At 37.6% G+C, this 21,421-nt stretch overlaps 1 protein-coding gene across 1 annotated transcript in view; it reads right to left on the reverse strand.

Annotated features, from left to right (window-relative positions):
- Positions 1-21,421, reverse strand: part of SPON1 (spondin 1) — a 170,070-nt gene that overhangs the window by 128,370 nt on the left and 20,279 nt on the right. The window contains exon 3 of the mRNA XM_033062126.2: positions 6,797-6,930. Within this exon, the coding sequence (XP_032918017.1) occupies positions 6,797-6,930 (134 nt within the window). The remainder of the gene's footprint in view (positions 1-6,796; positions 6,931-21,421) is intronic.

Consider the following 21,421-nt stretch of genomic DNA (forward strand, 5'->3'; position numbering starts at 1 on the left):
AAACTATATAAAAATGCAGGTTTCTCTTTTTTCATAACACAAGTAAACTCTGTAGGTGTTGCACGTATGAAATAAAATGTAGGGTTTAGAAGTTAGTTCCATTGAAAAGCTTAAACTTTTATTGCATTTGTTTTTAAAAAAATTAAATTGCTGGATGAAGGAAATATTTAATTTATTTTTAAGGAACCAGGAAAGTAATACAAGCTTTTCCATCCTGCAGTGGTTTATAAAGAGTCACAGCCTCCAGCTGCTCTTGAGAAAAGAGAAAAAATTGGAAAATGAGTTGAGCTGTAAATAATAACCCAGCACTGAAGGGCACGAATGGACACAAATCTATTCATTCCCAATCTGTACCCCTGGGCACATTTCTGTTACATCTCCTAAAAGTGAAGAATGGGGCAAAATGAAGGCCCATCAAAAGGATCTCATATGGAAAACTGCACATTTTCTGTCTCTCAAAGGCTGCATTTGTTCCCTGGACTGTTAGGAGGCACAGAGATATCTTAGTTTGCTGTCTTAATTGTGTACAGATACCTAAAGTGTCTCTATAAAGTATTCTATTTAAGATATATCATAACAGTATATAATTAATATAATTAATGTTATTAATATTATTAATTATATAATAATAATAATAGCTATGCTGCTACTATAATGAAAAGGAAGTTCAGAAGATGCTGTTATGTGGTAGTTAACTGGAAGAAAAATATTTTCATTTTTTAAAAAATAGTAATACAGAAATTATAAAAATTTCTCTGCATGCAGAGGACTCATTGATTCTACTAGGAAGAATAATAAAATTATTTACAATATGAAAACTGTCATCTTTTGTTGTTCCATAAACAGAGCTCTTGCTTTGGAGAAAGGCAGGTTGGCCTCTCTTTTTCCTTGGCTGTTACATTTATTCATAATGGAAAGCTGTCAGTAAATGCTTTACAACTGTGCTCCACTATTGGCATTCTAATAAACAGGTAAAACTGTTGACATCAAGTGTCTGGACAATCTGAGAGGATGAATGCAAAGACAGAATAACAAATGCAACATCTGATTCAAACAAGCAGGGTTTCTGTGTTGTTGGTTTTTACATTTGGAAAAATTAGAGGCACAATTTTATATAGAACCTGTCATAGATTGTCAACTGTGTGCCAGTTGTACTCTTCTGCTTCAAAAAAGTATCCTAAACAAATCAAGAAAAAGTCTATGTATTGGGGTAAGCAGGCCCTAGCAAAGAAAAGGAAATATTTTAGTGGAGAAAACACCAGAGAGGAGCAAAGGATCTACTTAGAGAACTTCATCACCTTAGTCAAGTAACCTGAATAGATTCAAACCATGTCCAGCTTCTCTTCCCTGTGCCAACTCAGTGATGCTGATGAGGGATTTAGGATAAGCATGAAAAGCAGCAAACAAATTTCTCATCTGTAACTGTACATAACTCTTTGTTCCTTGTTGTTTTTTAAGTTCAACTCGGTGATCATCTCTCAGATGTTGTTTTTATGTGACTGGCAGTGGAAGCACTGCAGCTTCCACCCATGAAAAGCAACTGAAACTTCTTTCTGTTAGAGGTAAATTTGTGAAAAACTGGTTTTGTGGGAGTCATAACAACAGCACTTTCAGTAAGAGAGGTTAATTCTGAAGTGCACTTTTACTCTGAGCACCCCAGTTTGGCATTCCTCATAAACATTCCTCTTAACACAGCATCAGGTACTTGGTCACACATTAATTTACACACCACAGAGCTGCTCTTGTGGATTTGGGGGCCCATTATCCAGGTGCCTCGTGCTCTGCTCCTGGCCCAGGGATCTCACTGTGAGTTCTGGGTGTAGAGAAGAAATTTGGCTGCACCCCAGGAACACTTTCAGGATGTACTTATGAACTCCTGGGGTTTTATGGCATTTTGTTCTTCTTTTAGTCTCTCCCACGACACATTTCAGCACAGTGACAGGCCAAGTGACCTAAATGAATAGAATGCTTGAAGCCATAAGAAATCAAAAGGTAAATGTTCAAAACTGAAGATCATTCACCATGAGAAGCTTGAGAGGAAGAGCATCAGAATCCACAAGGAGGTTGGAGTGAGTGTGGCCCAGGACTGAGACAGCTTTGCTCCAGTAGCACAACTATCCAAAAGATTTTGTTTGATATACACTAAATATGCCATAGTTTTTTTAGTTAGAAGGCTGGAAATCTTTAAAATTCCTCTGCCCTCTGATTATATGACAACAAGAGCCAGTGTAATTAAAATCATGATGATAATTACATATTCAGTAAAACAAGAAGCTCCACACTTTTCCTCAAGAACTATAAAACATTTGCCTAGAAAATGGGAACATTTTCCATGTTCCCTCAGAAACCATTTCCAGAAACAAACAACAAAGACACTATGATGAACACAGTGCATTTCTGCAAGTGCTAACAGTAATGAACAGTATTTACAGACAGCAGATTTTAATTTGTTGGTTTTTTAAGCACGATATGTATGGCAGAAATAAATAACTTTTCTGCAGGAACTTCTGCTACATTTACCATACAAGTCATATGAGTCGTCTGAGAGCTCAATTAGTTCAAGAGCCAGTTGCAAACTGTGGTTTCTTCTCTGAATGGTAAATTGAATATAACTTATCTGCATGTGGCCATCATTTACTGCACTTAACAATTAATCTCAGCCTCGGTGAAAAGCAGCAAATGCTGAAGGAGGAGAAGATAATTATCATCTCACAGTGCTTGACTCTTCATGAGATCTACACCAGCTGACAGATTTACTCTGGGTATTAACAAGATTCTCCCTACCATGAAATTTTAATATGTGACAAGTTAAGGACTCAACGAAGTTTTATTTTACTCTTGTATTCTATCACAGAATTCTAAAGGACTTGCAGGAAACTGCTTGTTCTCCATTTCCCACCAATTATCCAGGTCAGACATTTACTCACCTGCTCAGTACCACACTCAACTGAGACCCTGTCTGGAGGAATGCAACAAAGCAGCTCAATCTGACAACCTGGGGCTTAAAACAACCTAAAATGGGTGATTTTCCATCACTGATAAAAAGTTTTCAATAAACATTTATTCTCCTTTTTTTGGTCAAATCACTATTTGAAACCCATACTTTATACCTTCCTTGTTTGACAAAATTAATTTCCATAACTAGGAGGTTTTTTAAATAGAATTAAGCACAGCCTCTGTGCTTAATATTAGCTGTCAGGTTAAAAAAAAATATGCATGTGTTCTGTTCTACTTTTTATGAAAAGTAGAAGATGCTAAACCAAGCATAAAAGTTTATATGTAGAAAAAAAAAGTGTTTCTTAAAAAAGTTTTCACTCGCTTTAAAAAAATATTGAAACAGAATGACCAAGAAAGGGTTCAAAATCCTGAAAATTTCTCTACTTCCATATGAAGGTGCAAACACCACCAGACTCTGTCACTGCTCTATTTTCTATGTAATTATTTTCTGTATAATTGCAAAATTAAGCGTAAACTTTTCTCAAGAAAGTTTTGACAGCAGGTTTTCAAAGATCCCACAAAGCAAATGCATTCTGAAGGGCTCAGAAACCTAGCAAGTGAAGTTTAAAAGAGAAATTTTTATCAGAAGATGAAGGAATGACCTGGCCCTCCCATGTGTGACATGTTGGGGTGCAATCAATCACAAGGGACAAGGTAAAGAAAACAGGGAGAGAAAGAGTGCACTGTGAACACAGAAAAAAGTAAACTGTGCACAGCATGACAGCTTGGAAGGTCCAAATAGACAAATTTGGATTCAAATCTTTAGGGTATTTCACTGTCATCTCTTGTTGGAAATGAAGAAAATGCATTAATTATTCTCAACTAAAAAATTACAGTCCAACTTCATATGCTAATCCATCTTCTTCTTCTTGAAGAAGTCTTGACACAGAAAGAGATGTTTTAGAAAGCAAGGTAGTGACAAAAGTCAAAATCAAACACATTTCTTCCCCTAAACTTTGTATTTTGCAGTCACCCAGAAATCTAGCATTACACACAGGCATGCACGTATCAAATGATTTAGGATCTAAGTACATATTATATTATTGGCTTTTTGTCTCCTATTTGGTTTGGGTTTTTTTTAATTATTAAGCCTTTTAAAATTCACCAGGAAAGTGAACCTTGTTTTCACAAATCCCTTACTGAACCCTACAGCTACAGATTCTCATTTTTCTGTCACTTTGTGCTTGTCACAGCCACACTGAAATGTGCACTATGCCTGGGAAGCTTTGGGAAGGCTCCTACCCAAATCTGAGCAAGTCTTTCTACCAAAGCTACCAGACTCCACAAACTGCAGAAAAATATCTACTAGCTCTGGAAAAGCTTCCTGGAAGACTCTCTACTTAGTTATACCATTACAAAAAAAATTACATTATTGGCACTTAAACTGTCATAAGTTTTTATGGATCAGTTATGTTACATTGTGACTGTGTTTAACTTTTCAATATATTGAAGTCAGTAGATCAGGGCATAGGGGAAAGAGAAATCTTCATGATCCAGAACAGGCTCCAAAGTGCTGCCATTCTGTTTTGGAAATTCTGAAACAAAGTCGTGTAGTCTGTAAGGATTTAAACAGTCATGTATTGACAATTAAAAATGTATTTGCAGTCCCATCACATATAGAAGAAAGAAAAATACAGAGGGTTTGTTTCCCCTAAAGTTCAAGGTTTCAGAATTTTTCCATGCTGAGTTTGGACTCAAATCTTAAAAACAATACCTTCTTTTAGACTTCTGTTTTTATTATCTAGAATAATTATGAAAAAGTTATTTCTAGTGCTGATGGTCCAATAATAATTTCCAAATTATTTCCAAAATTTCCATTCCATTCCATGGGAGAGGACCATAAAGAAGGATTGTGAAGAAGGTTGACTACAAACTCTAATTCAGATGCCATCAAATCTTTACATGCAAAAGAGAAAATGTAAATGTTAATGCCATGGGGCCATGGAGGGCTGCACTGCAGCACAAAGTGCCACATTATGAGGGTAATTTCTGGCATCAGCAACCCTTAATAATGGTCATTCTTTCTTTAAGCACTCCTGGGCATGGAGCTGTTCCTCACCTGAGCTCAACAAAGCATTCTTTGGGAGGAATTTTCCCTGAAAGTTATTTAACAACTCTTTTCCCTTTCCAGCAGCACACACACCCCAAAGATACCCACAGCACACTGTAAATTGGTCAGAACACCAAATTTTTTCCTTTTCCTGGAACCTGCATTTCCAAGCTCCTCTTTTGTTTTCCCAAATGGGTTTTGATCACTGGTACCAGCCAGCTAATCTAGCTCTTTATTGGCACTTCAGGTTTTTTTGGAACCACTGATGCACATCCAGTAGCCTGAGAAGAATTTTTTTTTTTTTTAATGGCAGCTTTATTTAGGACAGTAATTTTAAAAAAATCCCATCAACTTGTGTTGTTGAATATCATTACTGGATTAAAGTTTAAATCTTGTCTCTTTAGAAAGCCATATAAAACATCATCACATTATTAATTTACTTAAATAGCAAGTGCCCCAAGCAATATTGGTTATGCAGCTAAGAGGGGATGAGGCCTGGGGGGAGAGCAAGGAGCTTTACTGATAAAAAGCTCAGCAACACTCAAGGAAACTTCTTGAAAAATTCCATCTATAAACATAACAAAACTTTCAACAGGTTCTGCTGCAGCCTGATGTACACTTGTCTGAGCACTGTGCAGATTCTAAGTGAGTTCTTGAGCTGCTTTAGTGCGCACTAGACCAGGTGATTCTGAAAATTGCTATCCTGAAACTAAGAAGCAGCAAGTAGAAGCACACTGCCAAAGATATGAGGCTGTTCCACCCCCAGAGTTGAGACCAGACAGCCCTCAGGGATGTGGAAGAGGAGAATCTGTCTCGTTCCCAGTTCCCATCAGCAAGAGCAGAACCAAAGCACAGGGTGAAAGGAAAGCAGCCACAGACCATTTTTGCTGGTGGCATTTTCACAGCCCATCCAGAAATCAATTGCAATTCTAATAAAATGGTTTCCTATATCGATCTGAACTATCTTCAGTACAATCTTTGTGACAGCCTTTCCTTAAAAGCCTAAAAAGTCACTCTCCCCAGCACTGAAAAGCCCCTTCGAAATACTTTGGTCTGCTGCAGGCACATCTTAGCAATTTTTAGGGCTTCTCCCACATGGGTTCAAAGCAAGCAAAGAAATCCCAATTGTCCATGAATATTTGACCAATCTGTCCAATTAAATACAGCAAAGTCTTAAGAGACAGGACATTTCTCTGGCACTCTTTAGCTCTACAGACCAAAGAGTGACCCTAAAGCAAAGTGAACATACAAAGAGTTATCTTTATTTACTGCTTGAAAAGCATGATTCCAAATGAGAGTGAGCAATAAAAGTAAAATATCTGTAAATTATCTAAAATAGGTCTAAAATAGAAAGTATTAATCTCAAAACAAACAGATCTGGTACTTCTGATAAAGGTCCCCTTAGACAATCATGACTTTGCAGAATATTCCTATTATTCATCTCAGCTAAGAGCACATTTTTTACCCACCAGAGGGATGCAATTTTAATCTGAAAAATTAAGGATTTTTAGATTTTTTATGTGAAAGTAAAGGCTAACAAGCAATTAAGGTTGCTGACTGAATGGTTATTGAAGGCTTGCATTTCCTTTTGAATATTTAGACTTTAAATTGCTAACATTTCACTGTGCAAATAGAACCAAACTTGGCCAGATGTGTCCAAAGAGATAAAATAATTAAGAACTCTATTGGTTCCAATAAATATTCAACTAATTAACAGAATTTTACCTGATTATGCCTTAAGATACTTACTTGAGGATCACACAGCCTGTCCCAGAGGGAGGAGCAGTCCAGAACACCTGGATCCGTGTCCTCCTCCTCGGCGTGCTCTCAGTCACAGCAACGGGACAATTGCTCATGAACTGGGTTTCTTCTTCATCTATGATCTAGGGAAACACAAAGAGAAGAGTGGGAGAAGGTGAGGATGGGCATGGCCAACGTTTTTCATGTGTGTTTTGTCAGTTCCTGTTTTTCTTTGAATGGGATGTTTGTAATTCTCTCTGCTCAGCTCAGCACTGCTTCATTTAGAAGTGAGTAGAAGCTGAGCACTGCTTTATACTTTATTTAGAATATGCAGACTGCAACTAAATTGGAGACTAAAAACTCACAAAAGACAGAAAAATAAGTTCTGGGTAAATGGAATTCAGACCTTTCAGAGCATTGCTGCAAATTACCTTTTTTTGTGGATCCCGATTACTGGAGTTTCCTGTAAATATTAATGAACTGAAAATAATAAAAGATTCATCATTTCAGATGATTGAGAATCCATTATTTAGTCCAAACTGCAGATATTTTTGCTTTTTTTTGATAGATTGGTGGTTAACAGCAAAGTTTGAATGGTACAAGTCAAAAGCCAGAGAGGCAGATTTGGAACTGGTGTTCCAAAGATTTTACTCAGAGGTGTTGTGTCAAATTTGCTTTCTCACTTCATATGTGTTTCATGGATTGTACTTAAAGCCTTCTGTTCGTCAGATCTCAAAGAAATTTCATCAGAAACTGTTAAATTTTATCTGGAAATAGGCAATGCTCTTATAATGCAAAATTTCTCTTCAAAATGCTCAGTGGTCCTGTTTCGTTTGATGAAGCCACAATTTACACAGCATTGGGTCAACATTCAGGCAATGAATTACAAACCTTTCCATTTTGAGAAAAAAAGCTGCATTTATCCATTTATGGCAAGATTCAGCTCTGAAGGGGCTTTTTCAGAATCCTGGCTCTAACAACACATACACACACAAACATACACTTCTACTGATTAAAATACAAAAAAGAATAAAATCTTCAGGCAGTAAAGATGAGATTAAACAAGTATTTTGATTAAAAAATACTCCTTTGCATTCTAAAAAAAGAGAAGCAATATCTTTAATTGGGCCAGACCTGCTTTAGTGAGCACACATCCTCACTATCCCACCCAGCATTCCCGAACATTTTTAGCTAAGCCAACAAACATTTCTGTATTTGCATGGCAGAATGAAGTGGCACTGGCACAGAGGAGTGCTGAGAAACTCTCTTTAGCTGGTCAACAGTGGCTAATGAGTTTTAAATTTAAAGCCATCAATAAGCTCCAAGTTTTTAACGCTTCGCAGGATCCGTGTAAGCAAACGCAGCGTGCACATTTGCTGGGTTTTAATTAAGAGGAAGCAGAGGGAAGTGTGGGATGCAGTGGAGGCTCTGAGCTGACTGCAGAGTTTCTGCTTCTGCTGGATGCCATTTAATGTGTGTAAGCTGAGCACCAAGAAATCCCTGACCAGCAATTCCGTTTCGGCCACCAGCTGAACTTGTTCCGTCTGCCTTACTCCTGCATCAGTAGCATAAAGAAATAAAACTGCTTACTTATCACTCAGAAAGGTTGTCTCAATTATTTCAGGACCAAATCCATTGACCTTTTATCCCTGTCTCACGGTAATTCATTCTCAATCAAAACCTAATTTTGGTGGCAGCTCTGAGAGAAGAATGAGTGATTTTATACCATCTCATACACAATAAAATACTATTGCATGCTCTACAAAAGCATGATAATTCCCACTGAAAAGGCTCTCAGGAGGTCAAGGACAGCTTTTCTAAAAAAATGGAAATATTACAAATTACTGTACAAATTACACTGGCCCCCTTGTCAGATGCAAAATGCTGCTGCAATATAACTCACATTCCTGGATAAAAACTTTAAATATGTTCAATCTGGGTCAAGATTATGTAATTACATGTAAGCATGAATAGGATTGATTAGATACAAGCTATTCCACAATCACCAATGAAACTTTTTCCCAATCTTGTTGAGCTCTTGCCTGGCACACGCTCCACCAATGAATGTTTCTTGAGAAGCCCAACTGAAATGAAATTGGTGCTCTCCAAGAATAAAATAGAATAGAATAAAACCCCTGTTTGCAGTTAACAAGCACTTAGCTACTTTCAGACCCCTAAAGATCATTCCTCCAGCAGCCATCATTGTACCCCTACCCATGTGCATTTATTTGCATGTTAAGTAAATTCTTATTCCAGTTGAATCCATCCTGAATGGAATCACAAGGAATCCAACCAAAGGAAGGAGTTTTGACAGCTGTGAGTAGTTATTACAAGCCAAATTTATGACTTGCCTGCAGAAGCAGAAGCTGAAATGTGTGTTTGGATTCTAGATAGCCATTACATGGAAGCACATCCTTGTTCCAGTTGCAGCAAATGAACATGGAAATGCTTTTCTGTACTTCTGTTGCACACCTAATTCCTGCAAATTACCAACTAAAGAGTTTTCTCAAGTATCTCTACAATAAACTAATTTGAAAGTTCTGGTTGCATTTTAGAACATGATCCTGGAAGAAAAGGAAGAACATCACAATTTCCTACATCACTAACCATCAAAGCAGAAGAATTATGCAATGAGCGTCTACTGGAAAACACTGAGGTCTTCCAAAAAGCATTCCTTTGAAGAAAAATTGGACAGAAGCTTTCGCAGTGTAAACTCCTAATGTTGACATAACACAGCACAGAACTCCTAAATTAGTTGGAAAGGCTCAAATGCCAGGTGATTTGAGATGATTTAAGAAAGTAATTTTACGATACATAATAAACCCAAGGATTTTCCAGATTCTAGGATTTCAGATAAATCATCTCAAATCTATTTCTTAAAAAGATGGGCATTATCTTTCTGTATCCATGGAGGTTCAATTCTTTACAAAAAGTTTCTTAGGAGTGATAAAATGGGAATCCTGATTTATACTCCAGGATTACAAATGACATGGTATTTTAGGGAGGTGGATGATATTATTGCACTCCCATGTAGGAGAAAAGCAATAGTGTCCTGGCCAACTCTGGGGGAAAAAAGAGACATGTAATATAACCCTGATTTCTTTTCTGGAATCAAGTCAGACCACATAGGCATGAAGGAAAGATTTGGCAGGGAAAAGGCACACAGATTAAAACAGTTTTTTCAAAATTATAGCTTCTAAACCCCAGGTTATCTGTAATGGGACATTTTCAAGAATGGGCCAGAAAATTGTTGGACATGTTGGACAAAAATCCTAAAACCAAAAGTAAACACTTGGTCAAAGAATCTGAACCCTCACAGGGAGGGATCTCTACGTGACTTATCTTTTTGAATCCACAAATGCAATGACATTAGATTTTAATATTCTAATTAGGTTTTGGTGTGGTGTGTTTTTTGTTGGTTTTTTTTGTTGGGGTTTTTTGGTTGGTTGGTTGGTTTTTGGTTTCTTTGTTTTATTTGATCTTTGTTTTGTTTTTCTGTTTGTTTTTTGTTAGGTTTCTTGATTGGTTGGGTTTTTTTGTTGGGATTTTTTTTGTTTGGTTTGGTTTTTACTTTGTTTTGTTTATTTGTTGTTTTGTTTTTTGGTTTGGTTTGCTTTTTTTCCCATTATGATTGTGGTATTATTGGACCAAATTATTCCTTCAGCAAAACTAGCATAAATCCTGAACGAGATTCTTGGAGTTAACTGGGATTCAAATGGGTGTCACAACAAGGAGAATTTGGCTGAACTTGGGTAAATCTACAAACATGAAAGTAAGGACACTACAAGGGAAAATTTACCAGCTCCAGGTTCAGTCTTTCACTCTTTGCATATTCCAAACACTGGTGAGGTTGAGGACAGGTTTTGGGTGTTCCTGAAAAGCAGGACTGGATAACTGCTTCATTGTTAAAAAAATTGGCTTTCTCAGAGTTGGAACATTCCATGCTGAGCAACAAAGCTTGCTGTTTCTGGTTTCTATAAACTATTAGTCAAATAAACAAGAACTCTGTCCTTAAATTTATATCAGCATTGAAAAATAAAGGTTAAAATTTTTTCAAAATACCATACATCACAAAGAAAGGGATTAGTGCTCAGTACAAAAGGAGATGAAGTTTCATAAACTCTGCTGGCTTGTGTCCACTTCCTTAGTTGAAACCACTGGCTAGGACCTTTAGCACCATTTCTTGTTCTGTGGACACATCATCACTTTCCACTCACTCAAACAGCTGCGTTCTACTGGAACAATGGAATGAAAGACAAAAAAAAAAAAAAAAAAAAAAAAAAAAGAACAAAAAGAACACAACTAGAAGTTCACAAGATAAGCATCTTTGTGGGCAGATTTCTTCTTTGGAAGAGCTAATAGGAATGTTGCAAAACTGTCCTCCTCTCCGTGAGGAAACTTTCCAGTTGTAAAAAGAACATTGGGTCTATGTAACAGCAATAATATTTGGCCTTTAGGGATTAATCCAGAACAGAGCTTATTACAGAGAATGTAAAATTAATGATGTACAAAGCCAGTTTAAAAGCCCTACCTCGAAGATAAACTGCACATCACCAAATTCTGTGACTAAAGACTTGTAGATTTTCACTAAGTTCTGGTAACTTCTAGCACAAACTATGCATAGATGCTGCACAAAGTTGCAATTAGAAATCAAATTTAGTTCTGTAATCATTACCTGATGAAAACCAAAAAAAAAATTGCTATCAAAAATCTGCGTTCATTGCTCTTCAGTCCAAAGAAACCTGAGCTATTTTATTCCTGCAGGGATTCTCCAGGGTCTGTTTCAAGGTGGAACTCAAACAAAATGGGAAAGAAAGCAGTTCATGAAAAGAGAAAAGAGATTATGTGTATTGCCAGAAACAGGTGACAGGAGCTTGACAGTATTTAGCAAATGTAAAATGCCATACTGTATGTTTTTCTTGCTTCAGAACCACTCTTAGTTAACTTAAAGTTATAACAAGCTGGATTACAAAGCTTGCACTGAAGATTTACGCTTGTAAAATTAAAATGGCCAATTAAGTTGATGCTGTGAGTGAAACTCAAGAGCTGAATGAGCACAGACTGTTGTAAATTGAGGAAGTTTTCATTTTAATAGTCACTAGGAGGGTATTTGAGGTCCAAAGTTTCATCTCTTTTTTTTCCCATGAAGTTTCCCCCTTGACTCCAGCATTAACATCTCTATGCAAACAGTTTGGTAAACTGACCCAAACTATTTAATCAGACTGCATTACTGGGGAGGGGGGTGGCAGATTATCCAGCTTTTCCCAGATAACGTTATTTTTACCATCCCTAACAGAGAAACTATACCAGGCACAGAGAGCTGTCATTATTCTCATAGCTATAAATCAATTTGGGTTCTTGCAAGAATTTTCTTTAAGAAGTAGTTATTTCGACTAAGGAAAATTCTTTCATTTCATATTTCAAAAGCAATTTGCAAACACAGATTTCCAGCAGGGGAAGGACAAAATCGTTACAAATTCTATCATCTTTTGAAATCCCTTCAAACATTACAGCTTCTTAGCACATCCAGTGCTCTCCAACAACGCTCACGAGAAACTGGGAATTGTTTTGAGCACTCAAGTTGCTTTTCACACCTTGGTACAAAAAGACCCAAAGTGGTCCACTTTATTTTATTTTATTTTTATTTATTTTTTTTATTTTGTTTTATTTATTTTAGTTTAGTTTGAAGAAACAGGACTTTTGGTCCACTTTGATGTACAATTTAATCAAGTTAGATCTAAATCCAGAGTGAATTTACTGAGGTCAGACTCTGTGCTGACCAATTCAGACACATTAATTTGTGGGTTACAGGTTTTTTTCATTATATTCAGGTACTAGCTAAAGAAACGGATTTGCTTTTCTATGAAATGAGAGGGGGTTTTTGGTCTAAGCATAGTTTAAATTAGGAAGCATGAAACAACAGATGAAAAAAGAGTCAATTTTATGACTGTAAAATAAAAAGCAAGACATTTTACTTCCAAGAATCTGTTCCAAGGATTGGGAAGCAGAGCTGTCCCACTGCAGCCTTAAACCAGATTAATAAGCAGTGAGGATGATGGGGATGAAGGCTGTGCTGTGATGATCCTTAGCAGTCCCTGGGAACACAGTCAGCACTCGTCAGTCCCAGCAGCTACAGAATATTAAACCCAATATTGAAAAATTAAAAAAAGTGGAGCACAGCCACTTAGAGTTCTCCTGGATTTCTTATTTCTGTCTTCCATGTAATGGCGAGATCAGAGTGCCAACAGTCAGGATGGCCAAACTAACACACTGATTTCAGATGAGAGTATAACCACAACAAACCTCAATAAAGGTCCAGAGAGATCTTATTTATACTCAGTGTTCTGTTGTCAAACTATTTCAGTGTGACCATTATTTATTTGGCAAAAAAGAGCCACTACTACAACCAGGTAAAAAATAGTTTTTGAAAGATGGTGTCACAAGTCCTTCAGCTTGGGAGGAACATTGCTTGCTGAAGAGAAATCAACAATTTTTAATAAAAATCACTTGAAAGAAGTAAATGTTTAAGTATATTGTGTATTTATTTTTTGGTCTGTACAGTTAGGACTTTTCACTTAAGTCTATAATACACACATTTTTCTGGAAAGAGAGAGAACTGCTGCTAATTCCTAAACGCATTCCCCACCACTATATCCAGATACATGTAACACAATTAGCTACCTCACATAAAAGAGCACCTTTTAATCCGATTTTCTAGATAGATGGAAAGCTTTGGGAAGCCATTTAAAGAACAAAATGCTTTTGCAGCCTCATGAAAGGAAGTGATATAAAGCAAGGCAATGTGCACACAACCCTGGGCTGGAAGTGAGACGTGACTTGGATTGCTGAGCAACCCTTCCCAAAATCACTTCAGTGCATCCTGTGAAGCAGGGATGGGGACACTGAGCTCCTTTTTCAAACCAGCATCTGAAATGCTCTATGATAACTCACTTATTATCCCTAACAGCTTGTCACACCTCCAATTGTTCTCAAGCTGCATAAACAGCAGCTCCTTGGGAAGAGATTAAATCTGAGATTTCAGATCTTCAGCACCAATTGCTCAAATTAAATGGAAAAGTAGCTTAGAGAGTCAACTAGAATTCAAGCCAGGGAAATCCATGGAAGACATAAAGTTGGAGTGGCCCCCTGTGTACCAACCCTTTGTCTGGTTTTCATAGAAAGAGCAGCCAAATTCTATCAAAGATCTCCCAGCTCGGTGCAGTGATGCTCACAGAGCCCAGGAAGCAGAACAAAAACAAATCTGGCAGAGCTGCAGTTTGATGACTACATCTTCTACACCAGAGGAGTTTTTCAGTGTTTCCAGGGATTGTGGCACAATTAATTTAAAAGGAAATTTAAATAGTGCTAAAAAAAAGGGTTTTTATTTTCCTTTGGTTTTATTTTCCTTTATTTTCCAGTGGGATGAGAAGACAAAACTTAGTCACTTCTCCTATTTATCCTGCAAAAAGCTGAGACATTCTATTAGAGTGTGCTCTGGGACCAGCTGGAAGATTCTGCTGGTGAGATGAAGATGTGGATCCACAAATGCATTCTGAATCAGACTGCTCACTGTCAGGGAAAGATTTTACAAAATGAGTGTCTTCAGCCAGTTCTCGTCTCTGTTCTACCTCACATTTGTCCTGGACCAAGGGGAAACACTGGTCTGGCAGCCAGGTAATGAAAAGCACTGCTGTGCCTTCAACTCTCTGCTCTGTTTATTTTGATGGCTTTTCCCCCAAGTTATGGAGCCAGCCTCGTCCCTGCTGCTCTAGCAAAGTGTTTAACTAGTTTTACAAAGCAGAGGGATGCAGAAAAGAGGCTGAGTGAAATCTGTCCTGGAGGAGACTGGTGCTGTTTTAGGAGAAGCATGTTTTAGGGCTACAAACCCCTCTGGTGCAATCCTTGCTGGAATGGCTCAGACACCTGAACCTTCTCCTCCCCACCCAGGTATAAATCCTTTTCCAACTTCTACTGGATCTCTGCTCCAACCTGGAAATTATATCTGGATGAAAAGTTTTCTTGCCCCTCAAAAACTGTGAAAATCGAGGTATTCCGTTACAAGAGCAAATATATTGGTGTTTCTTTCTGGGGAGACAAAAGACCAAAATGTTTCCCCAAAATATAAAGAATTCGTTCTCAAGTATTGGTTTGCTAGACCAGGACTGCAATTGCATCAGTTCTAGGAGTGCTAACATGGGACTTTTTAAAATGTTCAATCAAAAAACAAATCACAAAACTCACTTTCAATTAATTTCTGACCACCACAAATGCCCTTGTTTGAAAAGGAACAAATCAGGACTCTGAGCTTCCTCCACTAACCTGGGCACACACATTTAAACCAAATTCTGGCAATGCATAAAGCATATTTCAAAACACATTTTCCAAACCCACGTGGTGAAGGATTCATTTGGATTCTTTCTGTCTCAGCAAAAACCGAAGATTTATAAATATGAACCTAAACCAACTTCCAGGTCTCAGCTAAGCACACAAGGCCATTAAAAAGTCTGATGCAGAGTGCTCGGTATCTGCCACGACTGAATCCAGGATAAAGAAGAATTATGTTCATGGACATGTGTGTGGAAAGCTGAAGGACAACCTAATTGCTGTGAGCAAAACTCAGCCTTTTAAATTTTTACTAAATGCAAATTAAAATCTTGTCAGCACATCCTTAATTCATCAAAACAATGTGAAACTTTTCATACCATTACCAGGATCTTACTCAATTTCTGCAGTGACTGTCGTTATCTGCCTGAGCCCTTGTGTCTTTGCTTCTGACAATGCACAGAATTTTTGCACAAAATCACAATTTATAAATGCTTGAAAGAACATGCCTCCACTGTGTCTAATAGTTATTTCGTTAGTAAGGACCTCCAGTCACCATTCAAGTCCAATCAATAACATATTTTAAATGCAGAGGTCCAGAACTTGTGTTCATGCTGAAAATAAGCTTCAAGCACTCACACAGTTAAGAAATCTAAATAAAAAAAAAAATGCTCCTATTATCAATTCTAGAAAGTCTGACTAAGGGCAGTCAAGAAAATGTGACCTTCCTATCAGAACATGGGTTGGGTGAGAGTTGTTACTAATTACTGCAGTACAGCACTTTCATAAAGTTGGTGTTAAATGATACTGATGAGCTGTCTCTGCCATTTGAAATTAATTGCACTGTTATCTTTTGATAAAGATTATCTTTCTTGTGTTGTTGTATTACCAGCATCTCTAGCCCCACAATGAGCAGTGCATGAGCAATGTGGGTGCCAGAGAAATATTTGCTGTGGACTCACACAGAAGAAGACACGGACCTTATCTTCTGCTCACACTGGCATTTCTCATTTACATTTCTGTGGCAAGGAGCTCCAGGTTGGTTGTCGATTCAATTTAAAACTCAGGAACTGCCATTTTTATTTCAGGAACAAAATCCCAGATAAGGACGCAGTTCCAACAGCAGTGGATCAAAGAAAAAGGGATGTTAAATTTGAGGAGGCACATAAAATATCTGATAAGGAGGAAATTTTATAGAGGCTGGTCAAACAACAAGCTGGAGCACTGGAGGCACTTTTCTGTGTGTCAGGTGCTCCCTGCAGAGGGATGATAAGGGACTGCTTCACCCCCCAATCATTCTCTCATTCCCATTTCTCAGAATGTTAATTGCCAGCCAAAGGAGCCTTTTCTAATTAGGGCTTTGTGGAGTAAGAATTCCAACATGGTTAAGGGTAGAGGGGTCTTCTTTACTAATATAATCAATAATAATGTTATTATAGAGATGACATTTCTCTGCAATAGAATGTAACAATGGGCAGCAAAGTACAGCAGAATTGCCTCTTCTGCTCTTAGGAGCACCAGAATTGATGAAGGTCATTTGAAATGCACAGTAAAATGTGAGTCTGCACATTCTACTGGATCAGCACTCCTCAGTCACTTAGTTTGTTCAGGCTTTTCATTTAACCTTCGTTTTAGAAAATATTACACTCCTCAGCAGTATGGCTATAGTGCCAAGAATAGCTCCCTCACTTGGAGCTCCTTGTTAAGAAGGGATTTAAGGATTACAGAAAATACATATTTTTAATAGCATTATTGTCCTGCTCAGTGTTGGAGCTTTCAGGCCTCAGCAGCTCTGGCACATGTACTATTCATGCTCCTTGTGAGTGTCTCAATGCCAAAATATACATCCCAGCCTAGCTCAAGCCGCTTCCACACAAATTCTCCTAGCCTTTGGATCACTGTGTACAGAACAGAATCTATTTCTGAGAGACTTAATCCACTGCTAAAACCACACTTACAGCAGGAATACCAGTGATCTGGAACCACAGGCTTTGTGCAGATAAACTTCAGAAGGCATTTACCTCCTTGAAAAAAAGCTCTCAAACCTTTTGCTGAACAATTTGCATCCACTGTTGGGTGGGGAATGCAGAAGAAGAGTTGCAGGAAGTCAGGAGGGGTTTTTGGCAGCACTGACAGCAGTTGTGAGCAATTATAAAACCACCAAGCTTTTTGTGTGTGGCTGAATGGGAGACAGAGTCAAGAGATAATAATAATAATAATAATAATAATAATAATAATAATAATAATAATAATAATAATAATAATAATAATAATAATAATAATAATAATAATAATAATAATAATAATATCATCATCCCAGGCTCTGGCCCCTTGTACTTTTAATATGCTGATGCATTAAATAAATGCACTCCAGTTCCTCCCTTCTTTAGAGGCCATCACAGATCTTATGCTCTATAATTATATATTATACATAAATATATAACAATTATATAGATAATATATCAATTCCCCTGCCTGCCACTTTATAAAGCCAAATTTCATGTCATCTTGAGCACCCTTCCAGCAAATTAAAAATGTAGAAGAAACCAAAAGTTCTGCTTTCTCCCTTCCAGTATGAGAGGATTCTGGTTCAGAAAGACGCACTGCACTCACAGAACAGCAAAGCCACACTTTGGCAAAAAGGAGACTCCTATGGGCAGAACAGATTTCTTTCAAGAGTTTGGTAAGCTCTCCTCAAACACTGACTGAAGTCCAAGTCTGTTAAGTGCTGAGACTAAAAGAAAAGCTCACATTAAAACAGTGTTTAGACACTTTTTGGAAACACTGTTTTGCACAAAATGTTCATTATGGGAGCCTAACAGTGACATGAGTACAGTAATTTCACGATTATAAGCTGCACTTCCGGGTGTCGGCAACTGTCTGGGGTTACAATACAGAGTGTGATAAAAGGTATCTGTTCTATCACCATCTGTTGAGGGTGGGGGCAGTGATCTTTATCTCCGTGGGAGATATTCTGCTAATGGGCCATCCATTGAAACCAGGCAGGGCATTGTTCTTTATCTTTTCACAACCCATCCTTCCTCCAGCCAGTCATTTTCTGCTAATGGCCCATTGAGTCCCACTGTGGGACTGATAAAATTACTGCATCCCATTGGAAGTTGCTCCAGCCAGGGGGAAGAGCCCAACATTTCTTACCAAGATAAAAACAGAGGTTTTGGGACACTAAGGGAGCCCCTTTCTCCACTGGACTCCAGAGGAAAACCGGATTTCTCCACATCACCACTGGACCTCTGGAGGGAAACTGCACCTTGTACAGGAGCACTGCTCCAACTGAGCCACATCTGTCACTGCAGGAGGATGCAGCCACCATTTAATGGGACTGCTGCCAACACCCTGCCTGACAGAGTGTCAGGTTGTACTCTGACTTTGTCAGGGTTTGGAGTTTGTTTCTTTGTAGTACTGTATTTCTATTTTAATTTCCCTAGAAAAGAACTGTTATTTCTAATTCCCATATCTTTGCCTGAAAGCCCCTTGATTTCAAAATTACAATAATTTGGAGGGAGGGGGTTTACATTCTCCATTTCAAAGAGAAGCTCCTGCCTTTCTCAGCAGACACCTGTCCTCCAAACTAAAACAGCAACTTTTTGTTCTTTGTCCATATATAAGCCACACCTGATTATAAGCCGCACTCTGGGTTCGGACCAAAATTTTAGTCAAAGTGGTGCGGCTTATAATCGTGAAATTACTGTAACTGAAAAGTAACTAAAAGCTTCAGGGGCTGTATGAGCCTGTGTGTGAGGCTGGGTGTCAGTGGTTTGGTTTGATTTTGGGGCTTTTTGTGTTTTTTATAAATACAGCAGTGTGTTTCCCCATGGTACAAGACATCTTCTGGGGGAAATAGTAATTTTAAAAAGCTTCTGAAAAACTAGTGCAACAAAGAAATTCGGTACAGGTTTCTAGCAAAATTCTTACACTCTCTGCAAACTGAACTGTTTCTAAAATAGAGCTGTAAAATGAAATGGTAGTGTCTCAAACTCTACTTCTGCACAGATCAGCACTGTAATAACTGAGCTAATCTCAGGGCCATACACTGAATTTAATGTTCACTTACTGCTATTTCCATATTACACATGGGCCACGAATTTTGTCAAGACCTTGGCATAAAATAATTTTTTTAAAGCAAGTAATAAAAGGCAGGGATTTTGTTAAATCTGCTTTTGACATTTTTTACATACTCTAAATGAATTTCCAGGACAGGCTGCATAAGGGACAGCTGATTTCTGAAGCTTCAGACGAACCTCAAATAAAAGTATATAAAACCTTATATAAAAGACTGTTTTCAGTTCTTGCTGAAAACAGGAGCACATTTTGTTTTGAAATAACAGTTTTCTTTATACATGTCAATTTTGTGGCTGTGGACTGACTTCCCAATTAAAAAAGTGTACTCTGATCTTATCATACATGCATACGGCAAATCAAAAAAAAATTAGGAAAAAACCACAAATTTTGCTCAATCTCAAAGGGATTTAATTCTGATGGTTATCTTTTTCCTGGTTATAAAGTTGTTTTATTTGAAATTTCAATAGGATATGTAGCAATTCAATAGATGTAATTATAGACCAAGAGGGTGGTAAATAAATTTTTTGGGGGGTTCCCTTGCAATTCAACATGTTCTATGATTATATTAAAAAAAAATTAAAATAATTCAAATTGAGAATAATCAACCAGTTGAACAGCCTCCACAGGATGATGGCAGAGTCTACATCTCTGGAAGTTTTCAACAAGCAGCTGAACAAGGGTCAAAATAATTTCATCCAGACTCTCTCCTCAACCTGAATGATTGGAGCAGATGAATTTTCAAGCCACACTGTCCCATGATTTTATGAAGTAGGCATCCAATGAACTTCTCTCTCTCATTTTTTATATGCATTACAAATTGATTACAAATTGTGTCTTTGCAGTTCCTTGTTTTGTTTTTTGGGTTTTTTTGTTTTGTTGTTTTGTTTTGGGTTGTTTGTTTGTTTGTTTGTTTTTTCGGTTTTTTTTTTTTGCTACACTTGACCTGCTACAGGTAGATTTTCCAACCTAAAGCAAATCTTCTTTCAGCCAGATGATTTAATTTCCTCACTGTGTTTCTCTCCAAAACCCTTGTACAGTGCAGCACCAAATATGAGCCCAGACAAAACCACCTTCCCAAGCAGATGACGGAATATTAATTGTTGTCCCTTTCTTCTTGACTGCCGTGTGAGGATCTAAGTGTATAACTGTGAAAGTTTTTATCTGAGAGCTTCACCACGAGGGGTAGGAATAATCTAACCCATCCATCTAAGCATTTGCAGGACATGGGCATGGAAGAGTGAGAAATAACTCACCTTTTCATGGCAGGAACTGAATATTGCCCTGCAGGTCAGCTCTAACTCATCAGGAGTCCCAAGCCATCTCTCACTCCTAAAGCTGAATTTTGGTGATACAGGAGATCCATCTCAGGTGTTAGGGACAATCAATCACACCACTGTTTGTTCAGAGGCATTTGATAGTTTCAATATTATTCTGAATTATTCTCAATAAATTTCAATGAAAAGCTGCATGAAAGCTCAAAGTCACCACCCTGGATCTGTTATTTTTCCATGCTTTTCCATCTTTTGGAGACTAATCATACAAATTTTGCACAGCTGCTTGAGAAAATAAATCTGTAAGGAAAGCAACTGTAAAACAACTTGAGTAAAAAGGATAGAAGCAAAACCTGGTTCAGAAAGGGAAAACCAGCTCCTGATGGTCAGAAATTCAACCACATCTAAAAGAAAAATTAATTTGCAGGAGATACCAGCACTTGATAAATGACAGCTAATCTCCAGATTATGAACTCTGTAATTAGAGAAGTATTAAAATTAAAGGCAAGGAATCATATTTAATGGATGAGATTCTTATTACTTCTTATTTTCACTTAAAAAAAACCCCCACAACACTTCTGTGTTATACAGAGCACAGTAGGCATTACACCATCCAGTTTAGCAATCCAAAATACATGTAAAGTTTGCTGTTTCTGCTTCTGTGCCAAACAACAGGAAGAACAAAAACACAGTATGAATCCAAACACATTTATTTATTTAAGTGACTAAGCCCAGAGTGCTAAGAGAGCATTTGGGGGGTTTCATCACTTTAATCCTGTAGTAGGAAAGATTTGCTTTTGTTTTTGATACATACCAGGACAATTCTAAAATAAAATTAGACTGTGCTCCTCTATTTTAAAATCTCCATATTATATTTCACACCCATGAATGGAAGGTTACACATCTAACAAATATTTGTTATTTTATGCATGGACAATATTTACATGCAAAGAGATGGGTG

This window comes from Catharus ustulatus, chromosome 6, assembly GCF_009819885.2.
Source record: "Catharus ustulatus isolate bCatUst1 chromosome 6, bCatUst1.pri.v2, whole genome shotgun sequence".
Classification (NCBI taxonomy): Eukaryota; Metazoa; Chordata; class Aves; order Passeriformes; family Turdidae; genus Catharus; species Catharus ustulatus.